Source organism: Erithacus rubecula (genome assembly GCF_903797595.1).
Source record: "Erithacus rubecula genome assembly, chromosome: 16".
In the NCBI taxonomy this organism is placed as follows: Eukaryota; Metazoa; Chordata; class Aves; order Passeriformes; family Muscicapidae; genus Erithacus; species Erithacus rubecula.
In genome coordinates this window covers 16,291,969-16,313,921 of record NC_136668.1, presented here as the reverse complement: position 1 = coordinate 16,313,921, position 21,953 = coordinate 16,291,969, and the positions used below count along the sequence as shown (strand labels likewise).

Below are 21,953 nucleotides of genomic sequence, written 5' to 3'. Positions count from 1 at the left end.
ACTTCAAAACAGTTTTTCACACACACCTATCACTTCACTGTACTTATCTGTGACTGGAGAGGAGAATATTCCAGCCCTGACTCCAAGTGTGGAGATTCACAGCTGAGATGAGCAGGAGTCCAGGCTGTGACTCCAGATCTGCTCAGGGGCTTGGTTGGGGAGATGCCACCCCCAGTAAAGCAGGGCTCTGATGGAAATGTTAAATATGGATTGGAAAGGAAAATATCCATGGAAGGATTTGCATTGTTAGCCTTTATTTTTACTCAAAATTGATGTATTAGGCACTTAAAGGTTACTATCACAATGTAGCTGCAATTAATATTTTCTTATGTTTCTACTTCAGCTTTTCTGACACTTAAATGCTTCTTTCTCTGTGATATTAAAAACCTGATAAAGAACCTTTGTATTCGACTTAACTGGACAATAGAACTTGGTTGGCATTGTTTAAATTGAGAAATAAATTAAAAAGTGTATGAGTGAACTGCTTTGGTCTGGTGCAGGGAATTCAGAGGTGAAAACAAAGCCTAAAGCATGTCAGGATGTTTTTGTGAAGTGAAATGATGCAGGAACAATGGGAGAAAGGTGTCCTGCAGAGGAATTTCAATCCAGGTTTTACACACTCCTCAGTGTAAGGACATTGTTGCTTTGGCTGCATTTTCATTCTGGTGTTTGGTATTTTGATTGTTGAAGTAGTTATTTCAGGGAAAATTGCCAATTTGTGTCTTCTGGTTTGTACTCAGACTGTTGTTTCCAATAAAAATAAGATATTACCAGCATTAATTTCTCATTAACTTTCAAGATGGAACATCAGTCAGCAAGGTGCCCTTGCAGCTGAGAGCACTGGGGCTGTCCTGGGCTCATCAGGGTTCCTGCTAATGTTGGATCATTTCCTTTCTTGCAGGTGGTATGGTCAAGAAAAGGACTACAATGTTCTAGTCATGGATCTTCTGGGGCCCAGCCTGGAAGATCTCTTCAACTTCTGTTCTCGCAGGTTTACCATGAAAACAGTACTTATGCTAGCAGACCAGGTATGTGCACACCTGGGGGGAGCAGCTTCAGGGCCCTGAGGGATCCTCTGCACAGAGGGTTAAATAATTGATGCATTGTTTTATACACTAAGTGAACATTTGACCTAAATAAAGACAAAGTAATGGTGGTTCCTGTGTGCTGTGCCCTACAAAATGCATGGAGTGGGAGGGCACTGCAGCTGCCAGCTCCTTTGTGCTGCTGCTTTAAGGGCAACCATGAAAATATTCAGACTCATTTAGGTGCCACTATCACCATGAGGGTTGTGCTAGGCAGGCTGGAACAGTCTCCAGTTGTGGGGGATCTGATTCAATGGGACCTGTGGTGACAACGTGCAACTCTGTCCTGTGCTCTCACACCCTCCTGCAGCCTCTAGGACCAGACAGTCAGCTAATAATAAATAACTGCCTGGCTTGTTTGGTCCTCACAGACAGCTCTTCAAGCTGTTAGTGGAGATTCCACTCTACCTCCAACATAATCGAGGCCTCTAAAACTCTCTGAAGTCTTTTTTTATAGCAGTTGATATTTTTCCAACTTGGTCATGAGAATACAGCATTTGAAATGAGCAGCCATATTTATTTCTTGCAGCTTAATAAATGGCTTGATTGTGCTGCCTTCATCTCCTTGAAAAGCAGTGAGGGTTTTTCAATGGTAGTTGAAATTTCATCTAATATTACCTAATTGATCTCAGTACCAAGTTGTCACTTAGCCAGATGCTTGTAGAATCCCAGGCTCTTGGCCAAGGAAACTCAAGGCATTTGTCTGGAGACAAGGTCAGCTGTCCCTGCTCCCAGCTGCCCTGGGAGGGTGATGTGTTTGCTTTACAGAACCATTTGCTTGCTCACTTAGAGTCTGGGTGTGACAACATCTCCAGAGAATCCACAAGGGCTTTGTGCAGTATTCCTTGGGATGATAAACATTAATTAGCTGTCAGCTGGGAAACACCAGAGATGGGGGCTGTCAGTGCTCAGAAGTGGCTTTTAGGGCACAAACAGCTGGCAGGAGGGTGATGTAACAACTCAAGGCTGCAAGAGGAGTGTTGGAGGAGCTGCAGAGCTGTGCCACATAACCACGGGCTGTGAGCTCACCCACAGGAAATGGGCTGGCCCTGAGTGATGACACAGATGTGCCACAGATGTGCCAGAGTTTCTCCATGTCTCAGATATTCTGGGATTAGGGTAGCCTAGATATGACAGCATCAAGTTGTGACTTGCTCCATGAAGATTGTTACCTGGAAAAGTGATGTTTGATGAATGAATAATCAGATGAATCAGTAACTGGGACAGGGGGGTGGGAAATGAGCTTTAAAATTGGCTTGTGGTAGCTGTAAAACCTTTGAAGTAATGAAAAAAAGTTACTTTTTAATAGGATGTTATAGTTAGAAACATGAACTTCAATATCTGGGAAATATTCAGGTATTTAGTCTGCCAGTTTCTCACCAAGGTTATGGAATTTTTGACATGGAAAAAAGATATTCAGACAGCATTTTAAAAAATTTGATTTTCATTAAGCAGACACATAAACGGAAGTTGCAGAGGAAGACAACACTAAAAATTCATGCTTTCATTGAAGGTTTAATGAAATGTTCTTGTTCTCTTTGAAATCTTACATGTTGCTGGTTTTTTTTACAGATGATCAGTAGAATTGAATATGTGCACACAAAGAATTTTATACACAGAGACATTAAACCAGATAACTTCCTAATGGGTATTGGGCGTCACTGTAATAAGGTTAGTCCAAAGCTCTTTGTTTCCAAGCTGCAGAGAGAATGCCTGTGTGATTTAATTCCAGCTGCACAACTTTTGTCAAATCCATTGCTAAAACTGTTATTTTGGATGCTAAACCACAGTTCTTGGGTGTGAGAACTTGGTTTTCTTGGTGTCCACTTATAAATGCTGTGAGTCTCTGACCCAACCTGGGAGATGCACTTGATTGCAAGGTGACTTCTAGACTTGCAACAAGCTTGTAAACTAATCCTAGAGAATACCTGACTACTTCTCTCAAGATGTCTGTTGTCAGAGCATTTTATTCCTCTATGATAAAGAGCAATCTTATCTTTGGCTTTGGGGCTGACTTCATAGGATGAAAACAATTTGTGCCAACGTGGGATCTCCTGACCTACCAGTCAGTAAGGCATTAAATCTTGCAGTGACAGACTGGTAAAGTCTCTTCAACCATCAGAATTGTGGATAAGACCAAGAGCCAACATCCAGATGCCTTTATAAATAAAAGAAATGATGCAATTATGTTGATGGAAAACTGTTAAGCTGTAGCATACCTGCTGTACAACAAAAATTTGATCTCAGTTTACTTTGTGGGGGGGAAAAAAAAAGCTGGGGGTGGGGTGGGGGGTGGGCTGAGGTTATTACACTTTTTGGGATGGGTAAACATAGTCAGAAGTGCATGTTTTCTGCCTAGAAGGCAACTTTTTTCATTTCATTTTTAGTTTTCTTGAGTGAAATGATGCTTAATCCTGCAATTTGTATGTCGAGCTCGGGCAGACAGGCAGCATTGGCAATGCATTAAGCATGCTACTGATTAGAAATGAACTTCAGGACAAATGCACGTCATCAAGCTGTTTATTGGAAGCAAGATTCCCACTTATCTTCTCTATATGCCATCCCAGGATGTCTCATCTGGTTAGGCACTACCAAGTAATCAAAATGTTTACCTTTGTTTGCCTGTATGAATGCCAACTTCAGGGCCATGAGCATTAGAAGGGGAAAACTTGGATAATGTGAGATACCAGCTCTTGTCTGAAGAGGTGCAATGCACTGAGTGTTTAGAGACAACCATTGTTGGAAAAACTTGTAATTCCAGCTGGAAGACAGTCTTTATGTAATCCTGTTGCTGTTAAACTTTGTTTGTTCCCAAGTTTCATACTTTCACTCTGTACAGCTCTATTTTTCTCTGCTGTGTTGAGCAGTTTAGGCTCCTTAATTCTTTGGCATGACTCAAAGTAGAACTTGAAAACTTTTATTTTGGTTTTTTTCCTAGTTTTAGTTTCTGATTTCCAATTGTTCTTTTTTGGGCCATTTTTCTATACTTTTGCACAGTCATGCTAGGTCAACATTGCTGCACTCCAGTTCATCTTGGTGTGGATTAATGGCCTAGAAATTGCTGCTGTGCTTACTCTAGAGGAGGAGGAACACTTTAGATTTGCATCAGCTGAAATGCAAGATAAAATTGCCTACAAACAATTTGATTTTTTTTTTTCCCATTAATTAGGGAGCCATGCTGTGATTTGGTGGTAAAACACTGTCTGTAAGCATGGGCTTCACTTCTGTTTCAGGGCTTAGGGAGATAGTTCCTGACCCAACAGCAAATTAATAGTTTTAATGAACAAAATATGGAATGGGTTCCTTCAGTTTGGAATCAATTGTTTTGTCTAGGAAACACTTGCCACCATACAATATTTAATGTTTCTTTTTGTAACCAAGTGTAGTTTGGGGTTTTTAAAGATGACTCTACACAGTTCAAAAGAAAATCAGCCACAAAGGCTAGAACAGCATGGTAATCTTGTTCCAGTAGCTTCCTGTCAGTTATATTAAAAAAAAAAAAAAAATTAAATTGATTTTTTTTTTTCCAAATTTTAATTTGGTGATTGGGAGAAATTTTGCTCCCACTTTAAAAGATGAATTTCCAGCTCTGCTAGAAATAAGCCCTGCATGCTTATGAAAGTAAACTTTAAGGTGACTAAATGCCTTCTACCTCTTCCTTACTGAAGATTTACTTTTTCTAAATGTCTTACGGGGGAAGGGCAGTTTGTGGAACCAAAGGCTGCTTTTGTAAGCAAAAAAACACTTGAATTTCCTTTTTTTAATAGAGCCAAATGTCACCATTGCTATCCCTGGTTAAGGCAGTGCCATTTTGGAGCAGCTCACAGTTGAAATTTACCTTGTCCCATCTGTCAAATGTTCTCCTCAGGGGGAAAAAAAAAAAAAAAACAACAAAAAAACTAACAAACTACTACTATAAACAATCAAAATATTACTCAAAAAAACCAAAAAGATGGCAAGATAGAGTTTTTTGGCAAAGTCCAGTGCTTGGTGGAAGAAGGATGGCATTTGGCTACCCTGTTCTTTCTCGAACGCCTCGGTGTTGCCTGTCTGCGCCGGCCAATGTTACAATGTAAGCAAGACTGTTTGATGCACTGCCACCCTCTATTGTTTGTTCAGTGTTTAGAATCTCCAGTGGGGAAGAGGAAAAGAAGCATGACTGTTAGTACTTCTCAGGACCCATCTTTCTCAGGATTAAACCAGGTCTGAACTGTCTCCTATTCCAACCTCAACCCCAAATTCATGTGCTTTATTTTTGTTTTGGTTATTTTTTTTTTTTTTTCGTTTGGTTTGGTTTCTTTTTTTTTTTTTATTTTTTATTTATTTTGTTTTTCTGGAGAATGTAGATCTTGCAAAAGCACCTCTTATGTTGGCATTATTCAGACATACTTGGCAAACATGTAACATTTACTAAGATGTTTCCCTGTGGCGCTTGTTTAAATTGTGGAATTATTTCTAAACTTTGATAGGGCTTAAATGTACGTGCTTGATTTCAGGTACAGGTTTTATTTGTGGTCTTTCCAACTCAAAAGGCAATCTCCTAAAAATATGGTGAAGGATAGACATGAAATATCAGGGCTCCTGCTTACCTTGCTGAAGGTTTCCTGCAGTTCCTATGGATGCATCTGGAGAAATTCTGTTATCACTTCAACCAGACTCCTCCCCGAGCAGTTCTTGTTCCAAATCACCCCAAATGTGTAATGAAGACTTAATATTTTCATCCATTGTGCTTAAAAACTGAAAATACTCCAGCCAGCTGTGTCTTGGAGAAGCAGGAGCTTATCTTGTAGTGTCTCATGTTGTATTTCTGGCTCTTGAAGAGAAGATAAATTGCAGAGAGAGGAAGACATTTGCCAGTTGGTAGCAGGACAGCTGGAAATTGCTGAAAATGAATCACAGCTCAGGAGCTTGGCCATTGGTGCACAGCTTCCCACAGAAATCTCCATGGATTCAATCCCAGGCAGCTTCCTGCTGTACACAAACTGACAGGCTTCTGTTGTCTGCTTCTGAAACTTTCTTATCAGAGGCACAAACTTTGATCTACTTCTCTAGTTTGCTCTTGGCATAAATGGTGCCCTACTTCTCCAGTTTCCTGCTGATAGTGCAGCAAACAGAGTGAAGGTGCTGTGAGGTTATCTGGGAACTGGCACTGGGATGTTCTGTGCTCATCCAAATTGGGCTGTGTCTCCCAACTTCATTCTTTCCAGGAGGGATTCACTCCTTTTCCTTCTGGGAATTACAGCCTGATCCTGAGCTAGGGAACAGAGCAAACTTCCCCAGGGAAGCTGCTGCTGTAAAATAATACTCAGTTACAGGTCTGTGTTGTGGACCAAATCACAAAATGAGGGATTGCATTTGAGCTCAGGCTTTGCTTCTAGGAAAGTTCAGCATAGCAGTCATAAAGCTTTATCCTGTCTGCTCTGGGATTCAGTATCAGATATTTCCTGGTATATCAGATGATTTCCTGGTAGCCAGGGAATGTATCCATGCTCTCACTGCCTGTAGTGGGTACAGCACAGTCAAGACTCACACATTGCTGAGCTGTCTGAGCAGTGGAGTTGATTTAAAAATCTGAATTTATGTCCCTTGCTCCAGGCATTCTGGGCTTTCAGGGTGACTTTCACCTACCAGTGCCTTGTCTTTGTGTATAAATCATGGCAAGACTTCATCCCCAGGTTTTCTGCTCTGCACCAGTTGTTTAAGAGGATTGGAGCTTTGCTTTTTTTCTGTCTAGGCTACTGTAGTTGGTAAATCTTGAATCAGAATTTTGAGCCATAGCTACTCTGCAATTCAGAAACTTTTAGTATCTTGAATATTTCATACACAGTTGAACTTCCTAGTGCACAGCATTTCCAGTGACCCTCTATTTCAGCTTTGGATGTATTTTAGTCTCAAGTTTGCTTTTAAAGATGTATCTTCAGTTTTGGAATCAGCTTTAAGGTGACAACTGAGTTGATTTTTGCTGAGACTTTATCAAACTTTAAATGCCTTCTTTCCATCACGTTCTGCCCCCACCCAAGTTACTTTTGCAGCACTGATCAGTCTGTAGGGATTGTAGTCCTTGATCCTATGGCATTAATCCAGTGTTGGGATCAAGATTTGTAGCTTGAAGTCTGAGTGCTAGAATTTAAAAGATTCCTTAAGTACTTCTTTCTGCCTCAGCTTTTTTTGGCCTAGTCCTGAAATCTTGCCCAAGAAGGTACAGCCTGCATGACCCTTTGTAGGTGGCAGCACACTGATTACCACACACTAATTACCACACACTCAGCTTGCTAAATACCAAATCATTGGGCAAGCTTGGTTATTAGAAACCCAAATTGGATCCATTCCTTGGCTCCAGCTTCCTGGCTGTGTTCAGACCAGCAAGTTTGTCCTGCTGCTGTCCTGTGGCAGCATTCTGGGAGCCTTCACATGAGCCAAGAACAAGCTGTCTTGTTTGCTGGGGAAGGTTTTGACCTTGTGCTCTGCAGAATGGCCACTGTTCTTTGAGACAGGAGGTTGCAGGATGTGCATGAGCTCTGTGTGTGTGAGCTGCTCTGGTGCCAGTGAGGTTTGGGATGTGCTCCCACACATCTTCCTCCCTCAGCTGTGCACTGCAGTCATCAAACTGCAGCAGTGACAGAAAGCAGTGGTAGAATTAAGCTCCAGAGACTGAGTAGCACCATCTAATCCATTGCAGGGGATTGAGAAAAGGCTTTGAACTAATTCACCATCGAGTTTTTTAACTTGCTAGTTAAAGCTGGTTGCCACTGTTACTTTGCTTCTTTTAACTGTAGGCTGTTACATTGTCTGGGTGTCTTAAAACATAGCTAATGCCTAGTGAAAGAAGTTGGGAATTTGGGGGGGGGGGGATTGGATAGGAATCTAACCTATTTTCATTTTTCTTGAAGTTATTCCTTATTGACTTTGGTTTGGCCAAAAAGTACCGGGACAACAGGACAAGGCAACACATACCTTACAGAGAAGACAAAAATCTCACTGGCACAGCTCGATATGCCAGCATCAATGCACACCTGGGCATTGAGCAGAGGTGAGTGCAGCCTGCTGCAGGCTGGAGACTTCTGAGACACTCAGCTGGTTTTATCTGAAAAGTGTGTCCATCCCTTTGAAAGTGTGTGCAAGGATTGAGGGGGGGAAAATCCAAGCAGATAATTTGGTTCTTGAAGAGACTGTGTGTCTTGCAGACATCAGGTGGATGTTCTGCATGTTGTTTTGGATTTTTTAAAGGCTCAGCAATACTTTGATGTGGATCTCTCAGAGGCCCTTCACACATGGAATGTGTTGGTACCTGTTGGCAGCACTGCTGAGAGACCTTTCTGTAAGAAAAAAGGGTGTTCCAGAGCTGGTGTCTGGCCTGTTTTCTCACTCTCTTCAAGTTATTAACCATTATTTCTCCTTTTGTCTCCAAGCAAGACTTAAATACCTTCAGTCCCACTGTATTTTGGTTTCTGGTGTAGTCATGTCTGTGGGTATGTACACATGTGGGTATATTTATATATTTGAGTTTTGCTTAATCAACAAACACATTTTTATCTTCTGGATCAAAGGTATTTTGTTGCTACAGAATTCTAGCATTTTCCAGTGGAGAGAGCACTTCATGTTGTTTGGAAGTGTTAGGTACTCATGGGATATCAAGGGATGCCTCTCTCCCTTACATCTTTAATCCTTAAATATTGTAATGGATGACTGAAGAGTGTGGCTTTACTTCTTTTGGATAGTTAAAACTTCCAGGAATTTCTGTGCCTCTGACCTTGGTGTTAACCAAGATGGGAATGACAGAATTTCTCATGGTCAATTTCAACAGAACATAGAACCCACAAATGGTGCTTTAAAATGCTCCATGTTTCTTTTTTTTTTACTTCAATTTCCTTAAGTTTCCTTCAGGGGATTTAATTGTCTGCCAGTGTCATTATTTAAGTCACCTTGGTATGTGATTCAGGGAGGTAAATGACAGGTGTCACTTCTGAAATAAATGCATTTCAGAGATGCCAGGCAGGTAATGGGATATCTGCACCTGAGAGTGAGGGAGGGATCTTCAAAGGATGTTGCTTTTGAGTTTAGTTGGACACCAAAAATTGAATTTAGTTGGATTTTACACCATATCTGCTGGTAATGGGAATTGTGTTATAATTAGAAATGTAGGTGGGTGCTTGCTAAAAGCTGCTAAATTGTCTAGGTCAAGCTAGCAATGAGAAAAAGAATTAATGCATTCCTGTAATCAAGAGAAACCAGTTCTGGAGCTTATGCAGAATATTTCAACCTCTGGTCCTGTACTTTTAACTGTTACAGAACATGTTTTCCTACAGGTAATGACAGCTGTTCAAGGAGCTGTTTGCAATGTTATTTATTTTAATAATGGAGTGGATTGTCCTATTTTCCAAATCCTGAAAGCTGCTGCTGTCAATATATTCTCAAATGTAATGCATCCATTACAGATTTACAGAACTAAATGTTTCCTACCATACAAGATCATGACATGAAACATTAAAACAATGAGCTGGATGGGGGATGGATACTCTTAATCCCTTTATTGCTTCTGAATTTATCAGTGCCTTCTCAGAAAACATAATTTCATGTCATAACCCTGTACAGGTTCACTGAATGCTGTTGGTGATTAAAATCTGCAGTTCTAATGGAATTAGCAAGTTTTGCAGGCTGGAATTTGTGGGCTCAGTATCATTTTTCAGCCCTTTGTCTGTGGTTTCATGTTGCAGATGAGATGATCTCAGAGGTAGCTGCTGCTGAGGGGAGGGAACCAATCCTCTCTTCCCTGGGCACAGCAGAGCTTTTCTGCCCTTGTGCTAAAAGCTGATTTTCCCCTGGGATGGCTTTTCCTTTGTTCCCCAGAGGGGCACAGAGAGGGTGCCAGGCTGTTCTGCTTCTATGGGCTGGGTTAGAACACAAAACATCCCCAACTTCTTTCTTCTCATACCAAGATCTGCAGATAAATCAGTTTGGAGCCTGTTCCCACTTCTGGGGAGCTGTTTTCCCCTCACCTTTGTGTGCAATCCTGTTTGCAATACCACAGTCAGCCTTTTGATCCCTTGTTGAGGTAGGAGGTGTAGAGTCTGTCCTGCCACCCTTTAAATCCTTCTCTGGGTGGCACAGCAGCAGCAAAACCCACCAGGTTATCCCCAGAAGGGATCAGGCAAGAGAAAAAAGTTATTTTTCTGCCTCATACTAAATAGATGTCAGCTGCAGAGGGGTAGTCAGAGGAAAAATCTGATTTTACCACAGCTGGGAAGAGGCAACTTTGCCAAGAGGAAAAAAAAAAAAAATGCTGGAGTGTTTTCCACTCCAGTGAACTGTGCTGGTGTTGGTGCTCAGGAAAGCTGTGAGCAAAGTACAGTGGTGGGGATGTGGAACATGTGCAGGGCAGGAGGCATTTGAAGCTTTTTGCACAAGAGGTTGTGCAAGTTCTCAGTGTAGCCTGTGGCTGGATCACTTTGGAGTTCTCCAGCTGCCTTGGAACAGACTTGTGGGAAGAAGTCAGATTGATTCAGATTGAATCATGCACCTTTATAAATATTGCTGCCTTTTAAAACCAGAGTCAGCTCAGGGGAGGAAGAAAGGAGCAATGCCCTGTAGGGGCCAGGTGGTCAGGATTGATCCCAGGCTGAGCCAACATTCAGGGAAAAACTTTACTGCCATCATTTTACAGCCTTATTGACCTCATTAACCTCATTCTCTCTTTCAATGCATTCCATGGTTCCCACAGGAAAATCTTCAGTTTTTACCCCAGCTACTTAAGAAGGCAGGAAAGACATTTCATGGTTTGTTTTTTTTACTTCATTTTTCCAAAGTTTTTGTTCCCCAAAGCAGTGTAACTGCAGATTAAAACACACAACATTTACAGAATATACCTTGCTTAAAAAAAAATGAACAGTATCTCTTGCTATCTTAGGGGTTCTCTTAGGGTTTGTTCCTGAATTTATTTTTTTTAATTTCAATTTTTGAATGTGGAATAAAGTAAGAAATGCTAGAATTTGTAATTGTTTGTGTTTTTCCTCCTGCAGTCGTCGGGATGACATGGAGTCTCTAGGCTATGTATTGATGTACTTTAACAGAACCAGTCTGCCTTGGCAAGGATTAAAGGTAAGTTATGATGCTTTTGTTTCCCTCCCCCACCCTTTTAATTTTTTTTTTTTTTTTTCATGTGTGTGTATCATGCTTCTGCCTGTCAGGTGGGTTTATATAATGTTTAGCCTCAGTTGTACAAAGCAGCTTTTCCCAAAGCTTGATATTTATAGACTGTGGATTCTGCCTCTTACACAGCAGGCAAAATGTGCATTGTTGGACTGGCTTAAAATTTATGCTAAACAATAGCTGACATCATCTCTGCCAGTTATTGTCCTGTTGCAGGCTGAGGCCCCTTTGGGAAATAGAAAAAAAAACATTGTTAGTGGCTTTTTGAATTGCTGGAGAGAGCATGGAAATAATCTTCTGCTTGAGAAGTTGAGCCTCAGTGGTGTCTTCAGTCCAGGTTATGGCACAACTGAATAATTATTAACTGCAGCAGGCTTGTTCAGGATTTCCATGTATGGGAGCCAGCTACAAACGTGGCAGACATTTCTTATTTCACTTATTTAGACTCCAGTGATTGGTTTTCATGTTTTAATTGTTTTTCTTCCTCCATGTGAAAGTTGTGTAATTCCAACGATGTTGCAGCTGCACAGTTTCTAAAAAGGCAGCACTGGAACTCTTCAGCTCCAAATGAATGCAAAGGGTGCTGAAACACCAGGCAGCCCTGAATGGGGCACTGAGTGGGAATTAATACAACTTTGGCAAATGTAGCTGCAAGTCTGGGGAGGTTCATGGACAAAAGCAGCAGCAAGAACTCCACGAGCTGTGCCATGTGATGGAAGCATTAGACTGCAACAAATGGAATTAAACTGTGGCCAAATCTTAATACCAGCTTGACCTTCATTCTCTTTGCAATAAGTGTGTGGGACTTGGAGATTTCACATAAAATACTTAATGGTTGACCAAAGGATTTTTGTCATCTTTTTTTTTTTTTTTTTTTTTTTTTTTTTGCTGCTGTCCTTGTTAATCCAGTGTTGCACAATATCTCTTATATTGTGACCTACATGTTCCACAGGCTGCAACAAAGAAGCAAAAGTATGAAAAGATTAGTGAAAAGAAAATGTCCACTCCTGTTGAGGTTTTGTGTAAGGTAAGAGTTTCCAAATGATGTCATACTGTTAAATGGAATTTCTTTTCTTGTTTGTTTGTTTGTTCCCTCCCCCCCCCCCCTAAACTTGAGCCAATATATTAAATAGCCTCACATGGCATTTGCTGCTGAATAATACAGCTTTGGCAGGCACTGGCCTTGGGTTTGGCCACCCAGCAAGACTGGGAATGTGTGTCCAGGGCAGCATTTGCTGCTGTTCCTTGGCAAAGTTCATGGCACCATCATTCAGGCCCTGCTGCCTGTTGGCTGTGCAAGCTCCCAGCTCTCTCACATGTGCCTTGTTCAGTCCTTCAAACACCAAAGTAAATAAGTAACCAAGGTGGAGCTGTCTGCCTTGCCACATCCATTTTCTGCCTCTGCAGGAGGGTTCATGTTGGCTGCCCCAACTCAAGTAGTGCCTGTAGTGGAATTGGATGCAAGTGATCTTTGTTTTTCCAAGGTTTTCCTTTGAGTTTTAGGATTCCTTTTGCACTGTGGCATCCAAGTGCTTAACAGAGATCCTTGCAGGGTTTGTTCACCAGAGCCTGATAGCATCTCCCAGGCTGTTGAACTGTTCATGGAATGGTTTGGGTTGGAAGGGAGCTTAAAAATCATCCAGTTCCAACCCCCTCCTGGGGACAGGGACACCCTCCACTAGTCCAAGTTGCTCAGAGCCCCATCCAGGAACTTCCTGTGATTTTTTACAGCCCTGTTCTATGTGCTATTACCTATTATAGGTAGGCTTTCATACAGCATGAAATGTTTAAAAATGTAAAGCAGGAAATTTTTGAAAGAGGTTTTCATCATTTTAACTTTTCACATTTAATGCTTGTTAACTGACCTTGTCTCTACTTAAGGAAATGAATGAATCTCTTACTAGATAATTATCATTATTTTAGAGACTTAGTTAATAAGAACAAGGCTTCATTAGGATGAACAATATGCTTTATAAATAAATGTTGAAGATTCTGATAGCAGAGAGTTTATGATTGCAAACCATGCATGAGGTAACATTTCAGGGGAGGGATTGTCTACCTGAACAAATACACATTCTAAAATACAGAATAAATTAACAACTGGGGGCAAAATGGAATTAATTAATACACCTTCAACCAATTTCCCTCTGCTGTTAGAGAGTCACATATCCATCTTTTTGCCTGTGTTAGAAGGTTTTTTGCTTGATCACCACTGTTGATTCACAGGGGTTCCCTGCAGAATTTGCCATGTACCTGAACTACTGTCGTGGGCTGCGCTTTGAGGAGGCACCAGATTACATGTACCTGAGGCAATTATTCCGTATTCTCTTCAGGTCAGTCCCAAGTGCAAAAGCACAGAAACTGCTCAGGGAACTGCTCTGTGGGACTGGCACTGCACAGAGCAGCTCCTGTGTGTGTGGTGTAGGGAGTTCTTCTGCAACTTCTTTCATTTCAGGGCTTCAAAAAAAAAAAAAAAATTTATGAAAATTATGGTTCAACGTTAAACATAAAGGGAAAAGATTCTCTTGTTTTTGCTTTGTGTGATTTGACCCCTTGGTAGAAGCCTTTGAAGCTTTTTATGTTTAGAAATCAGTGCTGGGCCCAGCAGTGGTTCCCAGGAGAGAAATTTCAGTGGAGGAGAAGAGTGCTGCTTCATTGAGCTCGTTAGAGCAACTGGAGCATCAATTCCACCTTGTGCAGTGAGCAGCATCTGTCAAAAGAAGGGCTGGTACTGATCTCTGGAGTCTCCCCCCAGGTTTCTGGAATCCAAAAAGTTCCTATTCAATGATGTACAATGCTGCAATCTCTCCTTGAAATTATATCTGTATTAAAAAAAAAGCTCAGAAGCTGAGTGCAGCTGGGTGAGCTGGGCTGGGAGGAAGTGCTGCTTCCACAAGTGCAGACCTTTGTGTAAGCAGTGAGTAAATGCTGCTGGCTGGCATTTGGGCTTGCTGCAAGAATCCCTTGAAGTTAGTAATACTTAGCATTTCTATACCATTCATAATCTCTTAAAGCAGCTTAGAGAAGGAGCTATCTTCTAGTTCTGGCATTTCAGGCAGGGCTTGGTGTTGGCTCTGACGTGTTACAGAAGATTTCCCTCTCTTGCAGGACCTTGAACCACCAGTATGACTACACATTTGACTGGACAATGTTAAAGCAGAAAGCAGCACAGCAGGCAGCCTCTTCCAGTGGGCAGGGGCAGCAGGCCCAAACCCCCACAGGCAAGCAAACTGACAAATCCAAGAGTAACATGAAAGGTTAGTAGCCAAGAACCAAGAGACGTTACAGGAAAACCAAAAATTCCACGAATTTGGACAATGGCAGCAATTGCAAGTGTTAGATCAAGGAGGTGGTTTAAAATCTACATTTGGCTCTTAAATTCAAAAGCAAAACCAAAAAAAGACGTCCTTGGAGAATTTGACTACTAACTTTATACCAAAATGTCCTTGTTATTCATATCATTTCTTCTGGGGATGTTGGGTCATTTTTAACCACTGCATCTTTTGCTCCTGCATTAACCACTTTCCAAAAAACAACAAACTGACTTGGTGTTGGGAATGTGATATTTTTATTTATTTTGATTTATATATATACATATATATGTCCTTATATATGTATAAATATATAATGCAATCCAAAATCCTAGACCTAACACTTCTTAAGGGATAATTCTCATTGACTAGGCAAGGATCTAGAGACTTTGGGTTCTGCTCTGTGGCAGCTGGTACAGTGCTGTGGGTTTGCTTCTGTTCTGTATGCCTCAAACACTGGGAACAGAAAATTGTGACTGCTCTGGCTTCCTCCAGTGGGTTTACATTGAGACAATTGGTCCAGAGTTGAAGGAAGGGACCAGTGAGCTCAAAATGCCTTGTGGAAATCAAGCAGTAACCCCAAACTGCTGTGGATTGCCAACTCACAATTTTCTGAAGTATCTGGGTGCTCTGGGGTGGGGCTTCAGGTTTCCTGATGATTTTTTTTTTTTGATGTTTCTAGGTTATGGTTTCAAAGGGAAATGTTGTGACATGTTCAAATGTAATTGTGTAATAACTGAAAACTAAGTTCTGAAAAGAACATCAGGTTTTTTTACACATGGTCTAGAAGCTTTTAAAATATTTTTTTTTGTGTGTGTGTGTGATGTAAATGTGTTGGTGTGAGTCTGGTAAGTCCCTGGGATGAAACTGCCACATCTGTGCATTTCTGAGCCAGTCTTGCCATGAAACCAATTCCTCCAGCTGAGCTGTGGATAAAATTGAAATTAATGAGATTGTGTGACTGAGAATAGAGAAGAAGGTTTGCATTCTGTACTGAGGCATTGCTGCTCTTCAGTAACTCTTGATTGTCATTCTTCTATGTGTAAAATTATATATTTGGCTAGCATGACAATCCTGGAATTCAAAGAAATGCAGAAGTGTTTACAATAAACTAAAACATTGTTCTTCACATATTGTGGCAGCATTCAGACCTTACCAGGTGTCTTTAGTTGAAATAGCTTATCAAAAAAACCACATTTCATCCAGAACAAATGAAGTAGTATAATACCTGCTGCTCTTCCCAAGATTGAAGTGGTTCTTGAAAACAAATTAATTTCACAGATGCCATTAAATGTCAGGTTTTTGGCATAAAGAGTGGCTGGCTGTGACAGAGGCTGGAAACCAGTTCTTCAGCTATAACACCAGTAACAGACTGGGTGATTCAGCACCTGGGCTTGGATTGCTTCCTGAAATAGAGAAACTCTGACTGAAGTTCAGAACCCAGCCCAATTTGGGGTGTGGAGGGGTTGGCTGGTGGAGCAGGAGAAGATAATTTGAGCAGAGATGCACATTCCTCACAGCAGCTCATGCTCAAAGTGAAGCCTTGCAGGAGGTGATGATCTGTGAGTGGAACCTGCCCTGAAAATCAAGGTGTGAGCTGCTGAAGCACAGTTTTGCTGAAATGTTCTGAGGTTTAATGTGCTGCTCTGCTGGCTCAGACAGTCTCTGCCCAATTCTGTGTGTGAAGAAAGAAAAGTTCTGGGAGTGATTATCTGCACCTTGAGGTGATGCTGCAGTGCCAGAGAGCAGAGCTGAGCTCTGCCATGGGGCCTTAGACATTTCACTGATTTCCTTTGGTAGAGACCCATTGCTACAGATGAGAAGCAGTTCCTGAAGTTTTAGCACAATCATTGGGTTTTTTGAATGACTCTCCTCTTCCCTCCCCATCACCAAGAAAGGTTTGTGACCTTTGGGTTGATTAAGCTGTAATATCAGCAGAGCATCAAAGCAGTGCTTGGCAAACATCTGAAAACTTCAGAGACTTCATCTCTGCATCAAAGTAAAGATCTCCACATTCCTAAAATCCTGCATGTCTTTTTGTGGGGTATCCTGCCTATTAATGAGGATTTTTTTTGAAGCCAGTTAAGGTGAAAGAGCAGGCTGTATGGCTTGGGTGCTCTGTCACATTGGAGAGGATGAAACAGCTGGTTATTTTTTCTGGAGTTCAGTTAAATTCTTTTGTAGTAGCTGTAGCAAAGCCTGTGTGGAAGTGGCTTAAAAGACTTCCTGGTATCAAATGTTCCCCCTCTGCTGACCAAGTCCATTAAACAGGAGTCCTGCAAAGAGCAATGTACAGGTGCAGTTGTTTATAAAGTGCTGTTGAGGATGTGCATCTGGGCCAGAGAACTAGAGACTCAGATTGTGCAGTGTGCTCATTTACAGATATTCCTGACTTCTTAACTCACATCCAGCTTCAATCATCAATGAATCCTAGAGTTTATCCAGTCTAAATATTCTGCTTGGTTCCAGAATCACCTCTTCTGTCCATGGCCCTTTTTTTTCTCTTCAGTTTATTTTTTCCCTGCCCCTCTCTGGAACTCTGTGCAGTGTCTTTTGTAACAGCCAGATCAGCTGGTTTGGAACTTGGGAGAGGTGAACTGTTCCAGCAGGCAAGTTGGGCTGGCTCACTTTTGCCAGTGCAGCAGTTGTTCAGGTGTCATTTGTAACTCAGCTTCCCTCAGTCATAAAAGTGACTCAGGCAGTCAATCTGTAGGATAAAGTCTACCAGTTCCATTTGGGAGAGGTGTTTTTAATTCCTGGCACTGGAGGTTCTGTGAGGCTGTCAGCAGGTCCATTAATATTTGCTGGATGCCTGTGGTGGTGGCAGGATTGCTCAGAACAGACTGAGGCTGCTTTGCTTGGGAATTAAGAATTATTGACAACTGAATACTTCCCACTTGCTTGTCTGGAGGAATGAGAATACACAAAGTTTGAGCACTTCAAATTGAGGAGGTTTTTAGGCAATTGCACTGCATTTACACTGCTCAGTCAGATCTTCAGCCATGGTAATAATAAAGCAATTGGAGGATCCCTCACATAGCTCAGAGGTTTGGGTAACACCTCAGAGGGACAAGGAGTGATGATTTGGCCCTGGATGGAGTGAAGATCTGTGGAAGAGATGCCACCATGAACTCTCCAGCACATTCCTCATGCCAGCAGTGCTCTGTGTGCTCTGGGTGTCTCATCTGACAGCTGTGGCTGGGCTGTGTCTTAGCAGGACTTTCAAGGGACATTTTGAGTTGAATCCAGTTCCCTGTTGCTCTCTGTAGCTGTAGCTGGACATTCTCTTGCCCAAACCTTAGGTTTGAGGAGTTCTAATAGCAACAGATCATTTGGGAGGATCCTCTTTGCTCCCATTTTTGTGAAATATTCAAACTTCTGAAGCAATGAGTTGATCTGTTTCTTTCCACACTCTTCCTTTGTTGACTTTGTTTTGGCTGCTTTGATGGAGAAAGTGGTTCAAAAGATGAATCAGTGTTCTCTGCTGATCACACTAAATGGAAAAACAGCATAATTTCTGGTTGTGTGCATCAAGTGAGGATTAGGGAGCTCAGGAGTCCCTGTTCTGTGGGAATTTGCACTCAAGTGGGAATGGCTGTCTTGATTCTGACACAGGATTTTTTTTTTTTTTATTTTAATGTGACCAGTGCTGGACAAAGAGAATTGTCCTTCAGTGTATTAACACTGGGTCTGAAAAAAGTTCTTGAAGCTCTTTGAAATGACCTGTAGCCAGTTCTGGAAGAGTTAAAGCCATTTTCTGGGTGCTCTCCAGATACATTTTGGACAGAACATCAGACTAGTAAGACTTGTTTGCACTTGCTTCTCTCTGGATGACAGCACAAGCTCTAGCTGAGGTCAGCTCTGTCTGTATTTCACTGAGAAGAGATTTCTGTTGCAAAAACTCAGAGCTGTTGCTGTGATGAACTCAGCCATGGCCAGAGCCATCCTGTCTGGAGGGCAGCCAGAGAGGAAACTCACTTGGCAGAGCCACCTCTGCTTGGGGCTCCTCTGAGGCACAGCCCTGCCACCTGAGCCACCAGAAAGGAGAGGGAGGGAGGGAGGACTGGCTCAGCCTGCACTGACTGGTTCTTGCAGATGTGTGTGTGTTTCTGTCCCCTCCCTGTCCCCCAGTGTCACTGGGAATACTGACCATGGAAAGAACTGCTGTGTGTGCATCACCCCCCTGTCATGTGAGTCAGCTTGTCCTTCCAAGCTCTGAGGTGTGCACAGCTCCTGCCTGGTGCTGTGGCTTTGTGGTGGCAGCAGGTACAGTGAGCTGAGGTGAGGTGTCCCCTGCCTGTGCTTGTGACACTGCTGTGACACTGCTGTGACACTGCAGCACTGTGTCCCTGGAGAGCACCCTGCAGTCAGATGACAGCTTGACATTCAGGGATATAAACATGAGCCACTGCAGACAAGCAGAAAACAATCCTATGAAATTACATCCTGTTTCCTAGTGGCAACAACACAGCTTGTTTTCAAAGTGCTGGGCTGAATTCCTGCTGGAGGAATGTGGCATCCAGCTGGTGCATCCAGCCTGGCTCCTGCAGCAGCAGTGAGTGAGAGCTGTGTGAGCTCCAGAGCTGTGGCACCTTTGGAAATGCACACCAGGAACTCTGCAGTTCCCAGATGGAGCAGCATTTTCCCCTTTGAATGACCATAACTGCTGTTGAATTCTCCTCCTGTGACGAAGGCTGTTGCTGGTTTCCATCCTGTAGCAGTAAGTTTCCCCTTGTGTTTATCTTGCAGGTTTCTGATCATGACGAGGATGGGACAAAGCAGAGCAGATCGGAGCAGGACTTGTCACTCCCCAAATCCTAGAAATTTTAGTTCATACACTTGCCAGTGGCTGTGGGCAACCATTTCCTTGGTGTAAAGAACTTAATATCAATATAAACTGGCTCTGGGCAGTGTCAGTGATGCTGCACTTTGAGTTGTAGCAGCTGTAATTGTGAATATTACTGAGATAGTGAAACATGGTGTCCAGTTTTCTATTGCATTTTTTTCAAGTGGAAAAGTTAACTAATGGTTGACACACAAGTGGAGAAAATTGTGCATATGCCAATTTTTGTTACCTTTTTACTTTGAACTACACTGCTTATGAGATCTCATTGTTTTGGAAGAATGGCATGAACAGTCTTCGGCAACAGTTGTGATAATTGTAAATGCTCACAATTGTGCACTCTTTTCTGGTTATTCCTCCCTGGGTTTTGAAAGTTGTACACTTAAAACATTCTTAAAGTTGTTGGCTTCTATGTGCAACATACCAAGCCAGCTGACATGGTAGTAACCAAAGATTCCAGTTTTTAAGCATATGAAAGACTCTGCCTGCTTACCTGTGCTAGAAATAACAGCATCTAAAGTGAAGACTTAAGAGAAACTTAGCGACTACTAGATAATCTTTAGGACTCTGCATTAACTCTATAATGTTCTTGGTATAAAAGGAAAAACAGCATATTTGTCACGAAATTTAGTTAACATCTTACAACTGAACCTGTATGTAAGTTGCTTAGATAAATGTAATCATTGTAAACATCTATATGATCTGGGATTTTGTTTTTATTTTGAAGCGGGAGCTTTTTTTGTTTACAAGTTCATTAAAAACTAAAAACTGTTTCTGTAAGGAAATGATTTTTTTTTTTTTAATTTGCCTTGTTAATTCAGTTTAAGAAATTTACATTACCCTGTTTTTAAACCAAGTTTTAAGGCCATTTGTTAAGCAAAAGAAGTCATATTTTCTTTCTAAATCATTTTAGATTTAGTGTTGTAACTCTTCCTCATTTTGTTTTTAAATAAATTTTGTATTTTTTCCTTGAAGGGGGAAGGGGCAGTCTTGCATTTTTATAACCTGTTGTTTGAGACCAGCCCTCTATTAATGAGATTGGAATTTTTAAAAAAAAAAAAGAAATGGCATCTTTTGCAGACCCAGGATTGGCAGCCTCTGAGCATTGCCATGTTCTGCCTCGTGATTGCTGCTTTGGACAAAAGATTGGAATGGTTTGAAAAAAACACAAATTGGATGGTTTGAAACCAAGGCATTTTCTTTCAAGTTCTTGTGAAGTGGATATGACCAGATTTCCTCTTGTTCTTGGGGGCAGCCTTGCACCATGCAGAGTTCACATTGGTTACTGCCCCAGGCTGTCTTCCTTCTCACTCCTATTCTAGCCCAGCTGAAAGAAAGAAATACTTTTATTGCTGGTAATTCTTTAACAGTGTAATTTATTCCTTTATAGCATGTCAGAATAAATTAAAAAAAATGTCTGAAAATGCTGCCAGATGCCTATTGTGTAAATGTTGTCTGTATGTTTTGCTTTTTAGTTTTCGTGCATGGAGCAGAGCTCCTGCTCACAATTCATCTTTTTTTACTATTGGAAAAGATCTTTCTTTCCTTTTAAAAACAATTTTTTCAGGATCATAAGACACTGTGCACTCCTGGAATGGTGATGATGTGGATCAAGGCTCCCCTGTACTCTGTCCAAGAAGAATCTGCCCTGAGATGTTAAACTTTAGGTGGAGAACACAGTGTGCTAGTAATAATAAATAAAAAACTGTGGGACAGATAATGTGGGAGGACAGGGAGGCTGCTGGGCTTCAGAGATAGCAGAGCACACTGGGGAGCTCCTGAGGCTCTGCTGCCTGCCAGGTGGAAGAAGAAACGAAACTCATTTTGGTTTTTCCAAACTCCTGAGGATTGCCCCATCCTAATAAGGATGGTTTGCAAGCAGTTCCTCCTATGCAAAGCAGTCTGTTTGTAAGAACTGGTATCTAGAGCACTGAGAGATGTCCTTATCCATCATTTCTGCTGTCTAGGCAACGTGTCTGACAACACACATTGGCAGGAGGGGAAGAAGCATCAATGAAATGCCTTCTTGGCAGCTGTTCTTGGAGAGGCTGCCTGGAATTGTGGCATTGCTTTTCATGCTCTGACATGAGATACTCGCTGGAAAGTTGGAGAAAATAATTTGGTTTCAGGAGAATAAATTATTTTCTCTGTCTGTTAAATTTGCTGGTGATTTTGAGGGGGGGTTTTAGAGACAGAGCTGCTCTTGTTGAGCTCTGTAAGGGACAGTAAATACATTCAGAGTGTCAACATGCATTGGTTTGTAGTTTTGGGGGAGCTGCAGGTGCTGTGGAGGAGCCTGGAGCTCAGTCAGCCTTGCAAATTTGTGGGAACAGAATTTATTTCTGCACAGGAGCGTGGGCCAAGTGTTTTGCATCAACAGCCTGTGCCAGATGTGCTGGCACCCAGCAGCTGCCCACCTTAAACAGGCAGCAAACCCTTGCTGTGTGTTCTTCTTGGTTTGTAACAAAGACTTCAGCCTGAAGGATTCAAACCCTGTGGATCCTGACTCTGCTTGCACCTCTGCAAACCTTTTGTGTTGAGAGAGATTCACCTGCCAAGTCAAAAACT

The 21,953-nt window shown here is 41.8% G+C and overlaps 1 protein-coding gene across 3 annotated transcripts in view; it reads left to right on the top strand.

The window, feature by feature from the left end:
- Positions 1 to 20,809, top strand: part of CSNK1A1 (casein kinase 1 alpha 1) — a gene marked incomplete at its 3' end in the record, with an annotated part of 31,501 nt that extends 10,692 nt beyond the window's left edge. The window contains exons 3-11 of one of the 3 annotated variants that reach the window (XM_079319653.1): positions 902 to 1,028; positions 2,658 to 2,756; positions 5,205 to 5,288; positions 7,976 to 8,115; positions 11,102 to 11,180; positions 12,184 to 12,258; positions 13,458 to 13,564; positions 14,340 to 14,488; positions 19,292 to 20,809. In XM_079319653.1, the coding sequence (XP_079175779.1) occupies positions 902 to 1,028; positions 2,658 to 2,756; positions 5,205 to 5,288; positions 7,976 to 8,115; positions 11,102 to 11,180; positions 12,184 to 12,258; positions 13,458 to 13,564; positions 14,340 to 14,488; positions 19,292 to 19,299 (868 nt within the window). Of the gene's footprint in view, positions 1 to 901; positions 1,029 to 2,657; positions 2,757 to 5,204; positions 5,289 to 7,975; positions 8,116 to 11,101; positions 11,181 to 12,183; positions 12,259 to 13,457; positions 13,565 to 14,339; positions 14,494 to 19,291 lie in introns of those variants that run through there. The other 2 variants (XM_079319655.1, XM_079319654.1) reach the window with 2 other exon arrangements.
- Between the last annotated feature and the right edge of the window lie 1,144 nt (positions 20,810 to 21,953).